Below are 13,951 nucleotides of genomic sequence, written 5' to 3'. Positions count from 1 at the left end.
AAAAAAAAAAAAAAAAAAAAAAAAAAAAAAAGAAGCAGAAATTCCTTCAGAGTAGTGTTCAAATTCTAGTTTGTATCTGTGTGCTTGCCTGTAAGATTTCACTTATCAATATATTATCAATCTGATAACAACTATCCCATGGTGACAAAAATCAGAGAAAAGTCCTCATTCCTTCCCAGCACTATAAATAAGTCATCCTTTGATGTATATGTGTGGGGGAGAGGGGATTAGTTCTAGGACTCCTACAGATGCCAAAATCTGTGAGTGCTCAAGCCCTTAAATTGAATGGAATACATAGTATTTCCATATAACCTATGTGCTTCCATATACTTTAAATCTCAGTCAGGCATAATGACTGACTCATGCCTGTAATCCCAGCACTTTGGGAGGCTGAGGCGGGTGGATCACAAGGTCAGGAGTTCAGGATCAGCCTGGCCAAGATGGTGAACCCATGTCTACTAAAAATACAAAAAAATTAGCTGGATGTGGCGGTGGATGCCTGTAATCCCAGCTACTCAGGAGACTGAGACAGAGAATTGCTTGAACCCGGGAGGCAGAGGTTGCAGTAAGTTGAGATCGCACCACTGCACTCCAGCCTGGGTGACAGAGCGGGACTCTGTCTCAAAAATAAAAAAAAACAAAACCTAATGTAACATGAATGCTATATAAATTGCTCGGGCTGGACACAGTGGCTCACGCCTGTAATCCCAGCACTTCAGGAGGCTGAGCCAGGCAGATCACCTGAGGTCAGGAGTTCGAGACCACCCTGACCAATATGGAGAAACCCCATCTCTACTAAAAATACAAAATTAACTGGGCATGGTGGTACATGCCTATAATCCCAGCTACTCGGGAGGCTGAGGCAGGAGAATCACTTGAACCTGGGAGACGGAGGTTACAGTGAGCCAAGATCGCACCATTGCACTCTAACCTAGGCAGGAAGAGCAAAACTCTTGTCTCTAAAAATAAAAATTGTTACACTAAATTTTTTTTTAATCTGTATTTATACTCTGTGTACCATTCTCTCCTATGATGCGAAGAGTTTGCTCTAAGTCTTTGAGTTGGTGACAAGACACTACATTCATCAAGAAAATATTCTGTCCAAGTGTGATGGCTTGAGGCTGAGGTAGGAGTATTGCTTGAAACCAGGAGTTTGAGAACACCCTGGCCAAACGCAGTGAAAGCCTGTCTCTATAGAAAAAGAAACTATTTTCTTACATCTGCAGGAGACCAAGCCTTCCACTTTCTAATTACCAAGTGGCTGGGAATGTGCTATAAGAACCAGTACAGTGTGTGAGGTGGAGGGGAAAGGGGTTGTCTAGAAGCCTCCAGGACCTCCTGTGAGATTTTACAATCTGCAGCTGTTCTTGATGGATCCCCAGGTCTTAGTGATGAAAGCCAAGTAGTCCCCTTTTGTCCACCAGCTGCCTGACAGCTGCTCTCCCTTCACTCAATTAAAATTGCTGAACCAAGTTCACAACAAAGGAGAAACTGTAGTCCTTCCCTTAACTAACTCTTTGTAAAAATTCCTAGTGAATCCAAAAGCTTTGAGAAAATTCCTCCTCTCTTATTTTAATTCTCATGCCCCTGTTTAGGGATGTTTCAAATCAAAATAAGATTGGATTTTAAGTACTGATATCTAAGGGAACCAAGAGGCTAAGAAATGTGAGTTAAGTAGACAGAAGTGACATCACCATAGGCTGCTGGTTAGGCTAAGAGAAGGGAGAAGAAAAGATAGCTCTTAAAAAGAGGCTGGCAATCCTGGTGGGCATGGTGGCTTATGTCTGTAATCCCAATACTTTGGGAGGCTGAGGTGGGTGGATCGCTTGAGGCCAGGAGTTTGAAACCAGCCTGGACGACATGGCATAACCCTGTCTCTACTAAAAATACAAAAATCAGCTAGGCATGGTGGCGGGGGCCTGTAATCGCAGCTACTTGGGAGGCTGAGGCAGGAGAATCCCTTGAACCTGGAAGGCAGAGGCTGCTGAGTGGAGATTGTGCCACTGCACTCCAGCCTGGGCAACAGAGTGAGACTCTGTCTCAAAAAAAAGAAAAAAAGCTGGCAGTCCTAAAGTGGGAGGAAGTTAAGGCTACAAGTTAGAAAACACCTAAAACTGCAGAAAAACATACTGAGGTAGACTGGATATGTATGCCCAGAAACGAGTCCAGAGGAGAGAGGTCTGTGAGGGAGAAATGGGGAACATATCACCTCTGGGGCATTAGTGTTGCTGGAAAACTGTCTTAGGATTTTACTTCCCCAGTGGTCAGGCCACCTCACAACTCCCACGTCTAACTACCACAGTGCTCTAAAAACAAACAAACAAAAACGTATTCTGTTTCCACTGCCCACCTTTCTCCAATTTCTAAAACCCTTGAGTCTCTTGGAACTCAAGACCCATCATCGGCAAAATCTATATCCTCACCCATTCCTCCAAATGTTTCCTTTTCTTTCTTGCTCTTAGAGAATCTGGCTGTGCCTTGAGGACATTGCTTTCTCAAGTGGTGGCTGTTTCTTTACTCCCAGAATCTCATGTCATCAGATTATATCATCCATTAGCCTTCCTTTTCCCTGTCATCCCTGACTCTTGGTCTATCCTACCTATTTCTTGAAGATTTTAGCTCCTATAAATGTTCCTTTCTAACACTACTCCTATTTTATTGATTGATTGGTAGAGACAGGGTCTCACTCTGTCACCCAGGCTGGAGTGCAGTGATGCCATCTCAACTCACTGCAGCCTCAACCTCCCAGGCTCAGGTGATCCTCCCACCTTAGCTTCCTGAGTAGCTGGGACTATGGGTGTGCACCACCACATTTGGCTAATTTTTTATTTTTTGTAGAGGTTGGGTTTCACCATGCTGCCCAGGTTGGTCTCAAACTCCTGAGCTCAAGCAATCCACCCACCTCAGCTCTCAAAGTGCTGGGATTACAGGCATGAGCCACTGCACCTGCCCTACTACTCCTATTTTAATAATGATTTTAATATCCATGTAGACATACATGATCTAATATCCTGACCTCTTAGACCCTCCCCTCCAATAACCTTTATATTCCACCCTACATATGACACTGACTCCCAGGATCCTTGTTACTACCAATACTGTAGTCCATCCATAATCTTGTATTAAGCATCCCATTCTCCCACTGTCACCTTTTAACTTTGTAGTGCACTCCCCAACCCCCCTTTTTTTGCTCATTGTAGATGATGATGGAGTATTCCCACTATTATCCTGATACAGAGTTCTTCCTCCACCACTTCCCACCTTACTCAGGTTAAATTCCATTGTCAAGCATTAATCACTCCACAGTCCCATGCTGACTTCATAGTTCTTGTTGGAAATCACAACCTTGACACAACTTCACCTACTCAGCAGCTATACTCATGTAGGTGAGTATGGCTGGAGGAAAACACACACAAGAACTGGCTTCACTATAAACTCATGAACACAAACAAATCTCAAGCATGCCTTTAACACTGCCTGGCAGTCACAGGACATTGTCCCAGTCCATTTACTCTCCCACTGTCCTAGAGGGGCCAGCACACGGCAGCCACACTCGCTTATGTGTTGTCCATGGCTGCTTTCACACTACAATGGCAGAGGACAGTAGCTGCAACAGAGACCTGATGGCCCACAAAATTTAAAACATGTTATCTGGCCTTTTACAGAAAAAGTTGAGCAGGCTCTCTCCTTCCCAACTATTTCATACCTTCTCTTTCCATAGTCTCCTTCCCCATCCTCTCTCAATTGGCCTTTCTTCCTACTTTACTGAGAAATTTGAAGCAATCAGAAAATCACTTCTGTAGGCTACCATATCACATGTGCTCACGTACAGCACATGTGATAAACCTTGATTTCCCTACTGTTATCATAAACTTCCAGCTCCTCTGACCAATCCCTCTACTGTTTACTAGATCCTTCACTGGTCAAGGACAGAGCTCCAGCAATTCATCCTCACTCCTCTCATCATTTCTTGCTCTGTTGAATTATTCCCATTAGTTTTCAAACAGGCTTTGTTTCTCCTACCTTAACAAAAAAAACTTTTAAAATTTCAGGACCCTAATTCCTTCTTCCAGTTACAGCTCCATTCTTCTGCTCTCCTTTGCAGGAAATTTCTAAAAAGAAATCTGTATTTTCTCAACTCTTTTCTGTCATTTGCTCAAATCCATTGCAATCAGGAGTTTGCTACCACTCCACAAAATCTGTGTCATCAAAATTACTAGTACCTTCCTCATTGCTAAATCTGCTCAGTTCTCAGTCCTTATCTTTCTTGATCTGTCAGCAGCATGCGACATGATGGATCACTTGTCCTCTCTGAAACATACTTTCTACTCTTGGCCCAAGGATACCATGCTCATGGTTTTCTTGCTACCTCAACTGACCACTCCTTATCAGTCTGCTTTGCTGGTTGCTTCTCATTTCTTCAGTCTCTACACATTAGACTCCCCAGGGTTCAGTCTTTGGACCTCCTCTTTCCTAACTACACTATCTTCATGATCTCATCCAGTCTTATGCTTAATATGTATAAGCTTGTGGCCCCCAAATTTATATCTCCAGTCCAGACCTGTTTCCTGAACTCTTGACACCTATATCCAACCAGCTATTTGACTAATCCTTGTAGTTATCTAACAGACATCTCAAGTGAATGTCCAGGACTGAATTCCACATCTCTCCCCACAACCCCCTGCCCCTAAAAAACCTGTTCTACCCAGTCTTCTCCAGCTCAGTGGCAATTTTATCCTTCCATTTGTTCAGGCTAAAAAGCTTGTCCTTCACCCCTCAGACCTATGCCCAATCCATAAGCAAATCCCAGTAGTTCTACCTTTGAAATATATCAAGAATATGCTACTTCTTACCCCCTGCTGCTACAGAAGGAACCAAGCCACCATTATCACCTTTAGTCAGGTCCCTGTAGGAACCTTTTAACTGTTCTCCCAGTTTCCTCCCTTACCCGCATTCAGTCTGTTCCTAATATAGTGGCCACAGGCGTCTTGTTAAAACACAGAACAGAACAGATCATTTCAGTCCTCTGTTAAAATTTTCCAACACCTCCACATAGAGTAGAAGCCAAAATTTTTACAATGGCCTATAAGGCCTTATGTGATCTGTCTTCCAGCCTCCACCCCCAGCCTTTCTCACCTCATCTCCTGCACCCCTCTAGATCACTTCTGTTGCTCCCACCTCAATCGACTTCTACACATGCAGCTCTTTCTGGAGTGTGATTCCCCATGGTTCCTTCCTTTGCCATTTTCTCTCTCTTTTATTTTTTAGGGAGAAAGGGTTTTGCTTTGTCACCCAGGCTAGAGTGGCATGGCTCACTTGTAGCCTTGACCTCCTGGGCCCAAGTGATCCTCCTACCTCAGCCTCCTGCGTAGCTGGGACCACAGGCGTGCATCACAATGCCTGGTTAATTTTTTAATTTTTCTAGAGAGCAGGTTTCCATAGGAAACCCATCACAAATGAGCTGGTCTCAAACTCCTGGCCTCAAGTGATCTTCCTGCCTTGGCCTCCCAAATGTTGAGATTACAGGCTGAGTCAGTGTCCCTGATTCCTTTACTACTTTCGAGTCTGATTCAATAGAGCCTTCTGGTATAGATTTCCTAAATGTCTCTATTTAAAATCTTAACCATCCCTCCAGTCCTTGGCCCTCCCTATCTTTCTACTTGCTTTATTTTTTCCCAATATCGTCTGCTAAATATATCATCCAATTTTCAATTTTACTGGCCATCTCTCAACAAGACTGTAAGTTTCATGAATTCATGGAGAGTATGGTCTCTGATTTGCTGGTTCACTGCCTGTGTTAGGAACGTGCTTGGCACGTATTAAACACCTCAGTAAGTAAATACTTATTGAGTGAATGAATCAGGAGAGCTGAGAGAGGACATTCTTTTGTACCCATAACAAAAATTGAACAGCATACTGAACGAACTGAATTAGGCTAGCCGTCAGGGCCCCCAAACTACTGCTTCTGTCTAGTCAGCCTGCTACTACAGCCCTGGCCAGCTAAACCCTGCCGCTCATGGTGCCAGCCCAGAGAGGAGCCAGCCAGGAGATGGTGAGTGGTGTGGGCGTGGGAGACCCAAGGAGAAGATGCTGAGGAGGAAACTGAAAAACAGGGTAGCAGCTCAGACTGCCAGAGACAGCAAGCTCAAATGAGTGAGCTGAAACAGCAAGTGGTAGATTTAGAACAGAACCAAAAACATATACTAGAAAATCAGCTTTTATGAGAGAAAATGCATGGACTGTAGTTGAGAACCGTGAGTGAAGATAGCACTTAGGCATGGTTGCCCTGGTTACTGAAGAGGAGGCGGAAGCCAAGTTAATTCCATCTATTTGATGCTTGATATCCCTAACTAGGCAGATGAGGCTAGAAGTTAGTTTTGGTGGGGTTGAAAGTAAACAAATATCTTCTCAGTTCCAGTATGATATCCTGTTGGGTATTCTGGACAACTTGGACCCAGTAGTGTTCTTCAGATGTCCTTCCCCAGAGTCTGCCAGCCTGGAGCAGCTCCCAGAGGTCCACTCAGAAAGACCCACCTAAGCAGCTTCCCTTTCTCTGTCGGTGGAGGCATTATCAGCCAGGCTCAAAGCTGCTAATGAACTCATTCATTTTGACTACATATATGCCAAGCCTGTAGTCTGAGACAGAGGGCCAAGCTAATGTGGTAGTGAAAATCAAGGAAGCACCTCTCAGCCTCTCAGAGAATGATCACCCAGAATTCATTGTCTGAGTGAAGGAAGACCCTGTAGAAGACTTCATTCTAGACCTGGGTATCTCAAATCCACTTTCATCCAGCCATTGCCTGAAGCCATCTTCCTGTCTACTGGATGTTTATAGTGACTGTGGGTATGAGGGCTTCCCTTTCCCCTGCAGCAACATGTCCTCTCTGCTTGTTGCACACCATTCTAGGGAGGAGACTTTGGCCAATGAACTCTTACCTTAGCTGGTTAGTGTCTAAGGAGTGATCCAATACTGTTGCCCTTTTCCTTGACTATTAAACTGCTTGGAGGATAACAGAGAAGCCTGCCTGTGCTTCATTCAGAAAGCCAGAACAGAAAGTGTACAGTCCTAGAGAATTCTCAAGTATTTATCTGTTCAAACCTCAGATAACCCTAAGTTTTGTCTTTTGGCATCCAGCAGTCCAAGGTATTCAAGATGTTACTGTAATTCAGAACTACAGCTTTTGAGGTTGTACTTTTTTCTAAAGAGTGGTACTTTGACCTAAATATTTATTATGTTAGGGTGATTAGACAAGTGTCTTAGAAGAGACAGGGAATTCACGAATGGCTCTTTATCATTTCTCCTCCCCGCTTCTTAGTATCTCAGGCTTGCCTCTAGTTTCAGGTCCTTTAGTTTGCTTCTGCAAGCAGAGAGAACACCAACCTGAGGGGCTCTTTTCCCTTTATGTACAGTTCAAGTAAAGATCAAGAATTTTTTGTAAAATTACAGAGATTTATGTAAATGCTTGATGGAATTTTTCCTGCTAGTATAGTTTCTGGAAGGTGCTTTCTCCATTTATTTAAAACTACCTATGCAATTAAAAAGTATAATGCAAAAAAAATTAAATAAACAATTAGAAAAGATGCACATGAATGTGAATATAGATGATTCTCTAAAATTGCTGGCTACCAAGGAAACTCATTTTTCCTAATGTTCTGACTGAATGCTCATTAAATGTGGCATGGAGGAAGTGTCTTGGGAAAAGTGAAGGGCAATAGGCAAAGACTTTGTAAAGAAATCCCAGAGTAATGTTGGCATTTGGCTGAGGGATGCTGTTGGCATTTGGCTGAGGGATGCTGATGAGACAAGAAGGCCAGGAAGCCTGTTCTTTGAGCCTAGTGTATCACATCTCTCACATGTGGAGCCATGTTGTTCCTCAGTCTTACCTTCTTTAGTGATGGCATCTGCAGTCTCCTTGGCTTTGTCTTTTAGGTCCTTGACCACACTGTCCAGCTGGGACTCATGCTTCAGGAAGAAAGGACGGATGATGCGCTTGTAGAGCAGTTCAGCCCCATTAGAAGGGCTTGGGGCCATGCACCACAACAGGAAGCCACACTGCACAGAATAAGAGCCGGCGTGGGTAACAGGAGGGTGGAGGGGGTGCATTCTGACAATACACACTGCCTTTCACTACTTTGGGGGCAAGAAATGCCTGTTATCTTCTCCAAAGGCATTACCAGTGTTTTCTGCAGGTTAAAGGTGGGCTTTCTTTAGATGGAAAAAACATGAAGAGTAATGAGCTGGTAAGGAAAAGCTGAGACTAAAAAATAAAAGTTCAATCACAGCAGGTCCAGGGGCTTAACGATCTTCCTAACTTGGACCACTTTTTAGTATATAGCTGTAAGAGGTTTTTATTAATCATAACAACCCTTAGAAATCAATTTAAGAAAATATAGTACTTATCTGCCTGTATAAAGCCCTGTACAGATAAGCCTAATATCTAGGAGGCTTGTGCTTGGTAAGCTTACCTTGGTAAGTTTATCCCATTTATTCCTCCTATTATAGAAAAACTACCTTGTCTGTTCTTGAATTCTTCCCTTGGTGGAACCTTGGTTTTGGGTAGATCTTTAGCCTTCAATGAATCTTTACAGCTGTTCTTCATCTTTCATCTTGAACACAGTTATTATTCCTAACTTTTTCTTCACAGCTCTACTTTGCCATTGAGATTATTTTAAAAATTGACAATTCTGCCCTAATAACTTAAATAAGGATTTTCACACTATGTCCAAAAAATTTTTGTTTATTCAAATAATAAATACCAACTTGCCACTTCAAGTCATCCATGCAATTTGCTCCTTTTTAAGATAAAAAAAATAATGAAAGAAAAGGGAATATTCAGAGTATTCTGCTCATTTCCCTAGAAAGTTTAATAAACAATATACTGGCTTATTTTAGTTTAAAAGATTCTAACCACATTGTATTCTACACAGCCTAGGTGGGTCTACAAAAATACAGAAGTCACTTACAGAGATTCCAAATCAGTATTTTTTTTACAACTTCTCCTTAAAGTAAAAACATCTCAATTTCTTCTGCTTTAAATTTAACTCTGAAAGACTTTGTCCTTTTTATTACAAACCAAGGGATGTGCTCTAATAATCCTTTTTATTCCAAACCAAGGGATATGCTCTAATAATCCTTTTTATTCCAAACCAAGGGATGTACTCTAATACATGCCTTTCTAAGACAGTCTTAAGTGCTTTAGAGATGCAAAGCTTATAAAGGGCTAACATTGACAGAGTTTCAGTTTAAAATGCACAAATAGCTCACTCCATCAGCACCATGTTGGCTCTGAGAAACATACTACACTTTGAACTTGTATTACACTCAAAATACAGAAACAAAGCTCAAATTCTCAACAAATTAGTATCTCCAGATAATTATTTTTGAGAGTCTTACTCTGTCACCCAGGCTGGAGTGCAGTGGCATGAACATGGCTTACTGCAGCCTTGAACTCCTGGGTTCAAACAATCTTCCCACCTCAGCCTCCCAAGTAGCTGAGACTACTGCAGGCACAAACCAACATGCGTGGCTAAGTTTTTGTAACTTTTTTTTGTAGAGACCAGGTCATAAAATGTTGCTTAGGCTCCCCTTACTTCAACTACAGTAACAAGTAACTACTGAAAAGTAACCTTTGTGAATTAAAATTTGCTACAGATGCACAGAGTTTTTAAAAGACAGAGACCTGCTTGGCATGGTGATGTGCACCTGTAGTTCCAGTGACTTGGGAGGCCAAGGTGGGAGGATTGCTTGAGCCCAGGAGTTGGAGACTGACATGGTTAGGCTGTGTCCCCACCCAAATCTCATCTTGTACTGTAGCTCTCATAATTCCCATGTGTTGTGGGAAGGACTGTGTGAGAGATAACTGAATCATGCAGTTGTTTCCCACCATTCTGTTCTCTTAGTAGTGAATAAGTCTCATGAGATCTGATGGTTTCATAAGGGGTTTCCCCTTCTGCTTGGCTCTCATCTCTCTTATCTGCCTCCGGGTAAGACATTCCTTTGCTTTTCCTTAATCTTCCTCCAAGATTGTGAGGCCTCCCCAGCCATGTGGAACTGTGAGTCAATTAAACCTCTTTCCTTTATAAATTGCTCAGTCTAAGGTATGTCTTTATTAAGAGCGTGAGAACAGACTAACAAAGAGACCATCCTGGGCAACACAGCAAGAGTTCATCTCAAAAACGAAACAAAACCCAGAGACTACAGGACTAAATTTTTTACAAAACCCCCCAACTATAGCTATATGCTTAAGAAACATACCTACAACAAAATCAAATAGGAACACTGAAAATAAAGTTATGGGAAAGAAATATCAGACAAACACCAACTCCCAAAATAGCTCATTAATAATACTAATACATACACATTATTTAAAGCAAAATAAGTAAATAGAATGATCATAAGGAAAGCAATTCACCAAAAATATTAAAATTCCTGAACTTGTATATACTTTTGAAATATGTAAATTATATATAGCTTTGTATATATTTGTATATACATATATACATAGAGCTTTGTATATATTTTTTAATATATAATTATTTCTTATAAAAAATTATATATTTTATATATAGCTATAGACAGCTTTCAAATATGGCTTTGAAATATGTAAATGTAAAAGTCAGAATTATATAGAAAAATGGACAAAATCTGCAGATTTTAACATTTTAACATTTCCATCAGTAATTTATATACTGGCCATGATCAGGCCTGTAATCCCAGCACTTTGGGAGGCTGAGGTGGGAGGATCATTTGAGCCCAGGAGTTCTGAGACTAGCCTGGGTAACACAGGAAGAACCCATCTCTACACAAAAAATTTTTTTAATTAGCCAGGGCTGGTGGCATGTGCCTGTAGTCCTCCCTAGAGGCTGAGGCGGGAGGGTGGCTTGAGCTTGGGAGGTTGAGGCTGCAGTGAGCTGTGATAGCACCACTGCAATACAGACTTGATGAGAGAGCAAGACCCTGTCTCAAAAAGACAAAAAAAAAAAAATTGGTATATAAAACAACCTAGAAATTAGTTAAAATACAGAACAAAGAACACAAAATTTAAGTCTTTTTTTTTTTTTTTGAGACAGGGTCTCACTTTGTCACCCAGGCAACAATGCAATGGCACAAACACAGATCACTATAGCCTCAACTTCCTAGGCTCAAGTGATCCTCCCAGCTCAGCCCCCCCAAGTAGCTAGGACCACAGGTATGCAGGCACGCACCATCACATCCAGCTAATTTTTGTATTTTTTGTAGAGACGGGGCTTCATTATGTTGCTCAGCGTGGTCTCAAACTCCTGGGCTCAATCGACCTGCCTAACTCGGCCTCCCAAAGTGCTAGGGATTACAGGTGTGAGCCACTGCGCGCAGCCTAAAATCTCAATCTGAAGATATATACAGATCTCTCAACCCAACAAACAGGGATTCTAATAGCCTAGTATATAGAGGGTAACAGGATGGGCTCAAAGAAACTTCCATTCCTGGTTCTGCCACTTACTAGCTGAGCAGACCTTGTTCAAGTTACTTAATCACTTAATGCTGTTTTTTCCTCTATAAAATAGGTATTAATTGAAAATTTAAAAATCTACCCCTATAATTTTTTAAGAAAATAAAATTACTGAGCATAGCAAGGACTTTCTCTGACCCAAGAATACTGTCTTTTCTACCAACAGCCATGAAACATTACTAACAGGATAATTTATTAGCTTTCAGTGGGGGAAAGCAAATCCTAGAACCAAAAACATTAATCAGATATTTATTTTTATTTTTTATTTTTGAGATAGAGTCTGTCTCGCTCTTTCACCCAGGCTGGAGTGCAGTGGCATGATCTTGGCTCACTGCAACCTCTGCCTCCTGGGTTCAAGTGATTCTCCTGCCTGAGCCTCCTGAGTAGCTGGGATTATAGGCACGTGCCACCAGGCCAGGCTAATTTTTTTTATTTTTAGTAGAGATGGGGTTTTGCCATGTTGGCCAGGCTGGTCTTGAACTCCTGGCCTCAGTTTATCCGCCTGCCTTGGCCTCCCAAAGTACTGGGATTACAGGCATGAGCCACCATGCCTGGCCATAAACAAATATTTTAGAACTCTCCCTTTAGTACATGAAATGAAATTCAAATTTATGATATACTTAATTACAAAAAAATAGTCTAACTACAACATAAAGGAGAAACAAAATGAAAGTAATTTGTAATATATATAAGTGTACAAACAAAACAATACTAGAATACATCATAAGATACTCATAAGTAGAATCAGTGACAGTTGCAGCTATAAACAAAATCTTCCAAGTATGGACTAAGCCAGGCATGGTGGCTCACACCTGTAATCCCAGCACTTTGGGAGGCCAAGGCGCGTGGTTCACTTGAGGTCAGGAGTTCGAGACCAGCCTGTCCAACATGGCAAAACCTCAACTATCAATAGAGAGACAGATGTCCATATTAAAACCAGAGGCATTAAGGTGAACTGAAAATGACTCATTGGATTAAGAATCAGAAGAGGTAAGGTGTGTTTTATGACTTAGGCAAATCAACCTAAGAGACCGTTTTCTCTTCTGCAGGGTTTTAGGAAAGTCACAAATTAATGTACTTGAAGAAGTATACAATACAGTAGTAGTATTACCAAATCCTAAAGTTCTTATTGTAGAAAATCTCTGAAATACTACCTGCCTACGTAAATACCAACCCTTGAGCAATCCAGACAAGCCGATTATCCTTTCTGTTTGAATAAGTCAAGTGTCCACAGTTTTGTACCTCTTCAGTGTGATTATTTCATAGGCTAGACTGCAGACTGTTAATTTACTACTTTCTGATACCCTCTAGCTATTGTCTTGAGACAGTAAAATAATTACTGCTCTCTAGCTACATCCTTAGCATTTTCCAGTTCTCAAATGAAATCATTTTCTTATATTAAAAATAAAGTTAATTACTGTTCAACCCTCAAGGTGATACTCAGCTGCTGCCTTTTACAACCCTCTCTTCTTAATCTATGTAACTATTCTACAGCCCAGGAATACCCTGAGTTTATTAAAATCACTCACACAGATCTGGCCGTCTTTTCAATTAACCTGCCCTCAAAGTGCTAGTTGATGATACTCCCAAGGAGACCCACAAGCCCACTGCTGCCTGTAGTTCAGAGTCCATACTATTTTAACTGAACTCTTGGCACTATTAGCACTGACACAGGGACTCCTTAAATTACAAATTATAACAGGCCATTCCATTCCATCTGTGCTTCTAATGCTGTCACCATCTGATTTTTCCCCAGAAGAGGTATTTCCCAGGTAGGGGTATGCTTAACATGCAGTTAGGGAACTGAGAATTAATGTCAGAAAAAATGCACTTTAATACTGACTTCCTGATTGCTACAATGACTTGATCAGAAATAGAAATCTAAGAAAGGCTCTGCAATGTAGCTACAGAATAGTTACAAGCTAAATTTAAAAGCTTAAAAATAACATGTTAAAGGAAATAAAACATGTTACTCCTCAGAGTGCACAAATAAAAGCTTAAAAGTAACATGTTAAAGGAAAGATTTCCCTGTCTTTTTGGCCTCCTAAAAAGATTAAGAAGAAAAATGTTGCCAGGCACGGTGGCTCACACCTGTAATCCTAGCACTTTGGGAGGCCAAGGCGGGTGGATCACCTGAGGTCAGGAGTTCGAGACCAGCCTGGCCAACGTGGTGAAACCCTGTCTCTACTAAAAATATAAAAATTAGCTGGGTGTGGTGGCAGGTGCCAGTAATTCCAGCTGCTCAGGAGTCTGAGGCAGGAGTACTGCTTGAACCCGGGAGGCAGCGGTTGCAGTGAGCTGAGATTACACCATTTCACTCCAGCCTGGGCAACAGAGCTCAGGGTGGTCTAAAAAAAAGAAAAATGTTATATTCTCTGTCAATGGGTGAAATACCACAGGTGACAAACTGTGTCAGGACTTAATCCTGCCAGAGTTTACTCAACCTTGTTCTAAAAATAAAT

At 41.5% G+C, this 13,951-nt stretch overlaps 2 protein-coding genes across 5 annotated transcripts in view; one reads left to right on the top strand and one right to left on the bottom strand.

Moving 5' to 3' along the window:
• Nucleotides 1–13,951, bottom strand: part of REEP5 (receptor accessory protein 5) — a 40,533-nt gene that overhangs the window by 1,395 nt on the left and 25,187 nt on the right. The window contains exon 4 of the mRNA XM_032274383.1: nt 7,885–8,053. Coding sequence (XP_032130274.1) covers nt 7,885–8,053 — 169 coding nt within the window. The remainder of the gene's footprint in view (nt 1–7,884; nt 8,054–13,951) is intronic.
• The window catches only part of SRP19 (signal recognition particle 19), a 55,959-nt gene that overhangs the window by 18,928 nt on the left and 23,080 nt on the right, over nt 1–13,951 (top strand). For 2 of the 4 annotated variants that reach the window (XM_032274408.1, XM_032274391.1), the window contains one exon: nt 6,413–7,549. The exons of the other annotated variants lie outside the window; for them this stretch is intronic. In XM_032274408.1, the coding sequence (XP_032130299.1) occupies nt 6,413–6,423 (11 nt within the window). In that variant the 3' untranslated portion in view covers nt 6,424–7,549. Of the gene's footprint in view, nt 1–6,412; nt 7,550–13,951 lie in introns of those variants that run through there. 4 annotated transcript variants of the gene reach the window in all.

The sequence above is a fragment of the Sapajus apella genome, unplaced genomic scaffold (assembly GCF_009761245.1).
Source record: "Sapajus apella isolate SASKATOON/1434 unplaced genomic scaffold, GSC_monkey_1.0 scaffold1, whole genome shotgun sequence".
NCBI classification, from domain to species: domain Eukaryota; kingdom Metazoa; phylum Chordata; class Mammalia; order Primates; family Cebidae; genus Sapajus; species Sapajus apella.
The sequence above is the reverse complement of the archived record's forward strand: the minus strand, read 5'-3'. Positions and strand labels throughout refer to the sequence as shown.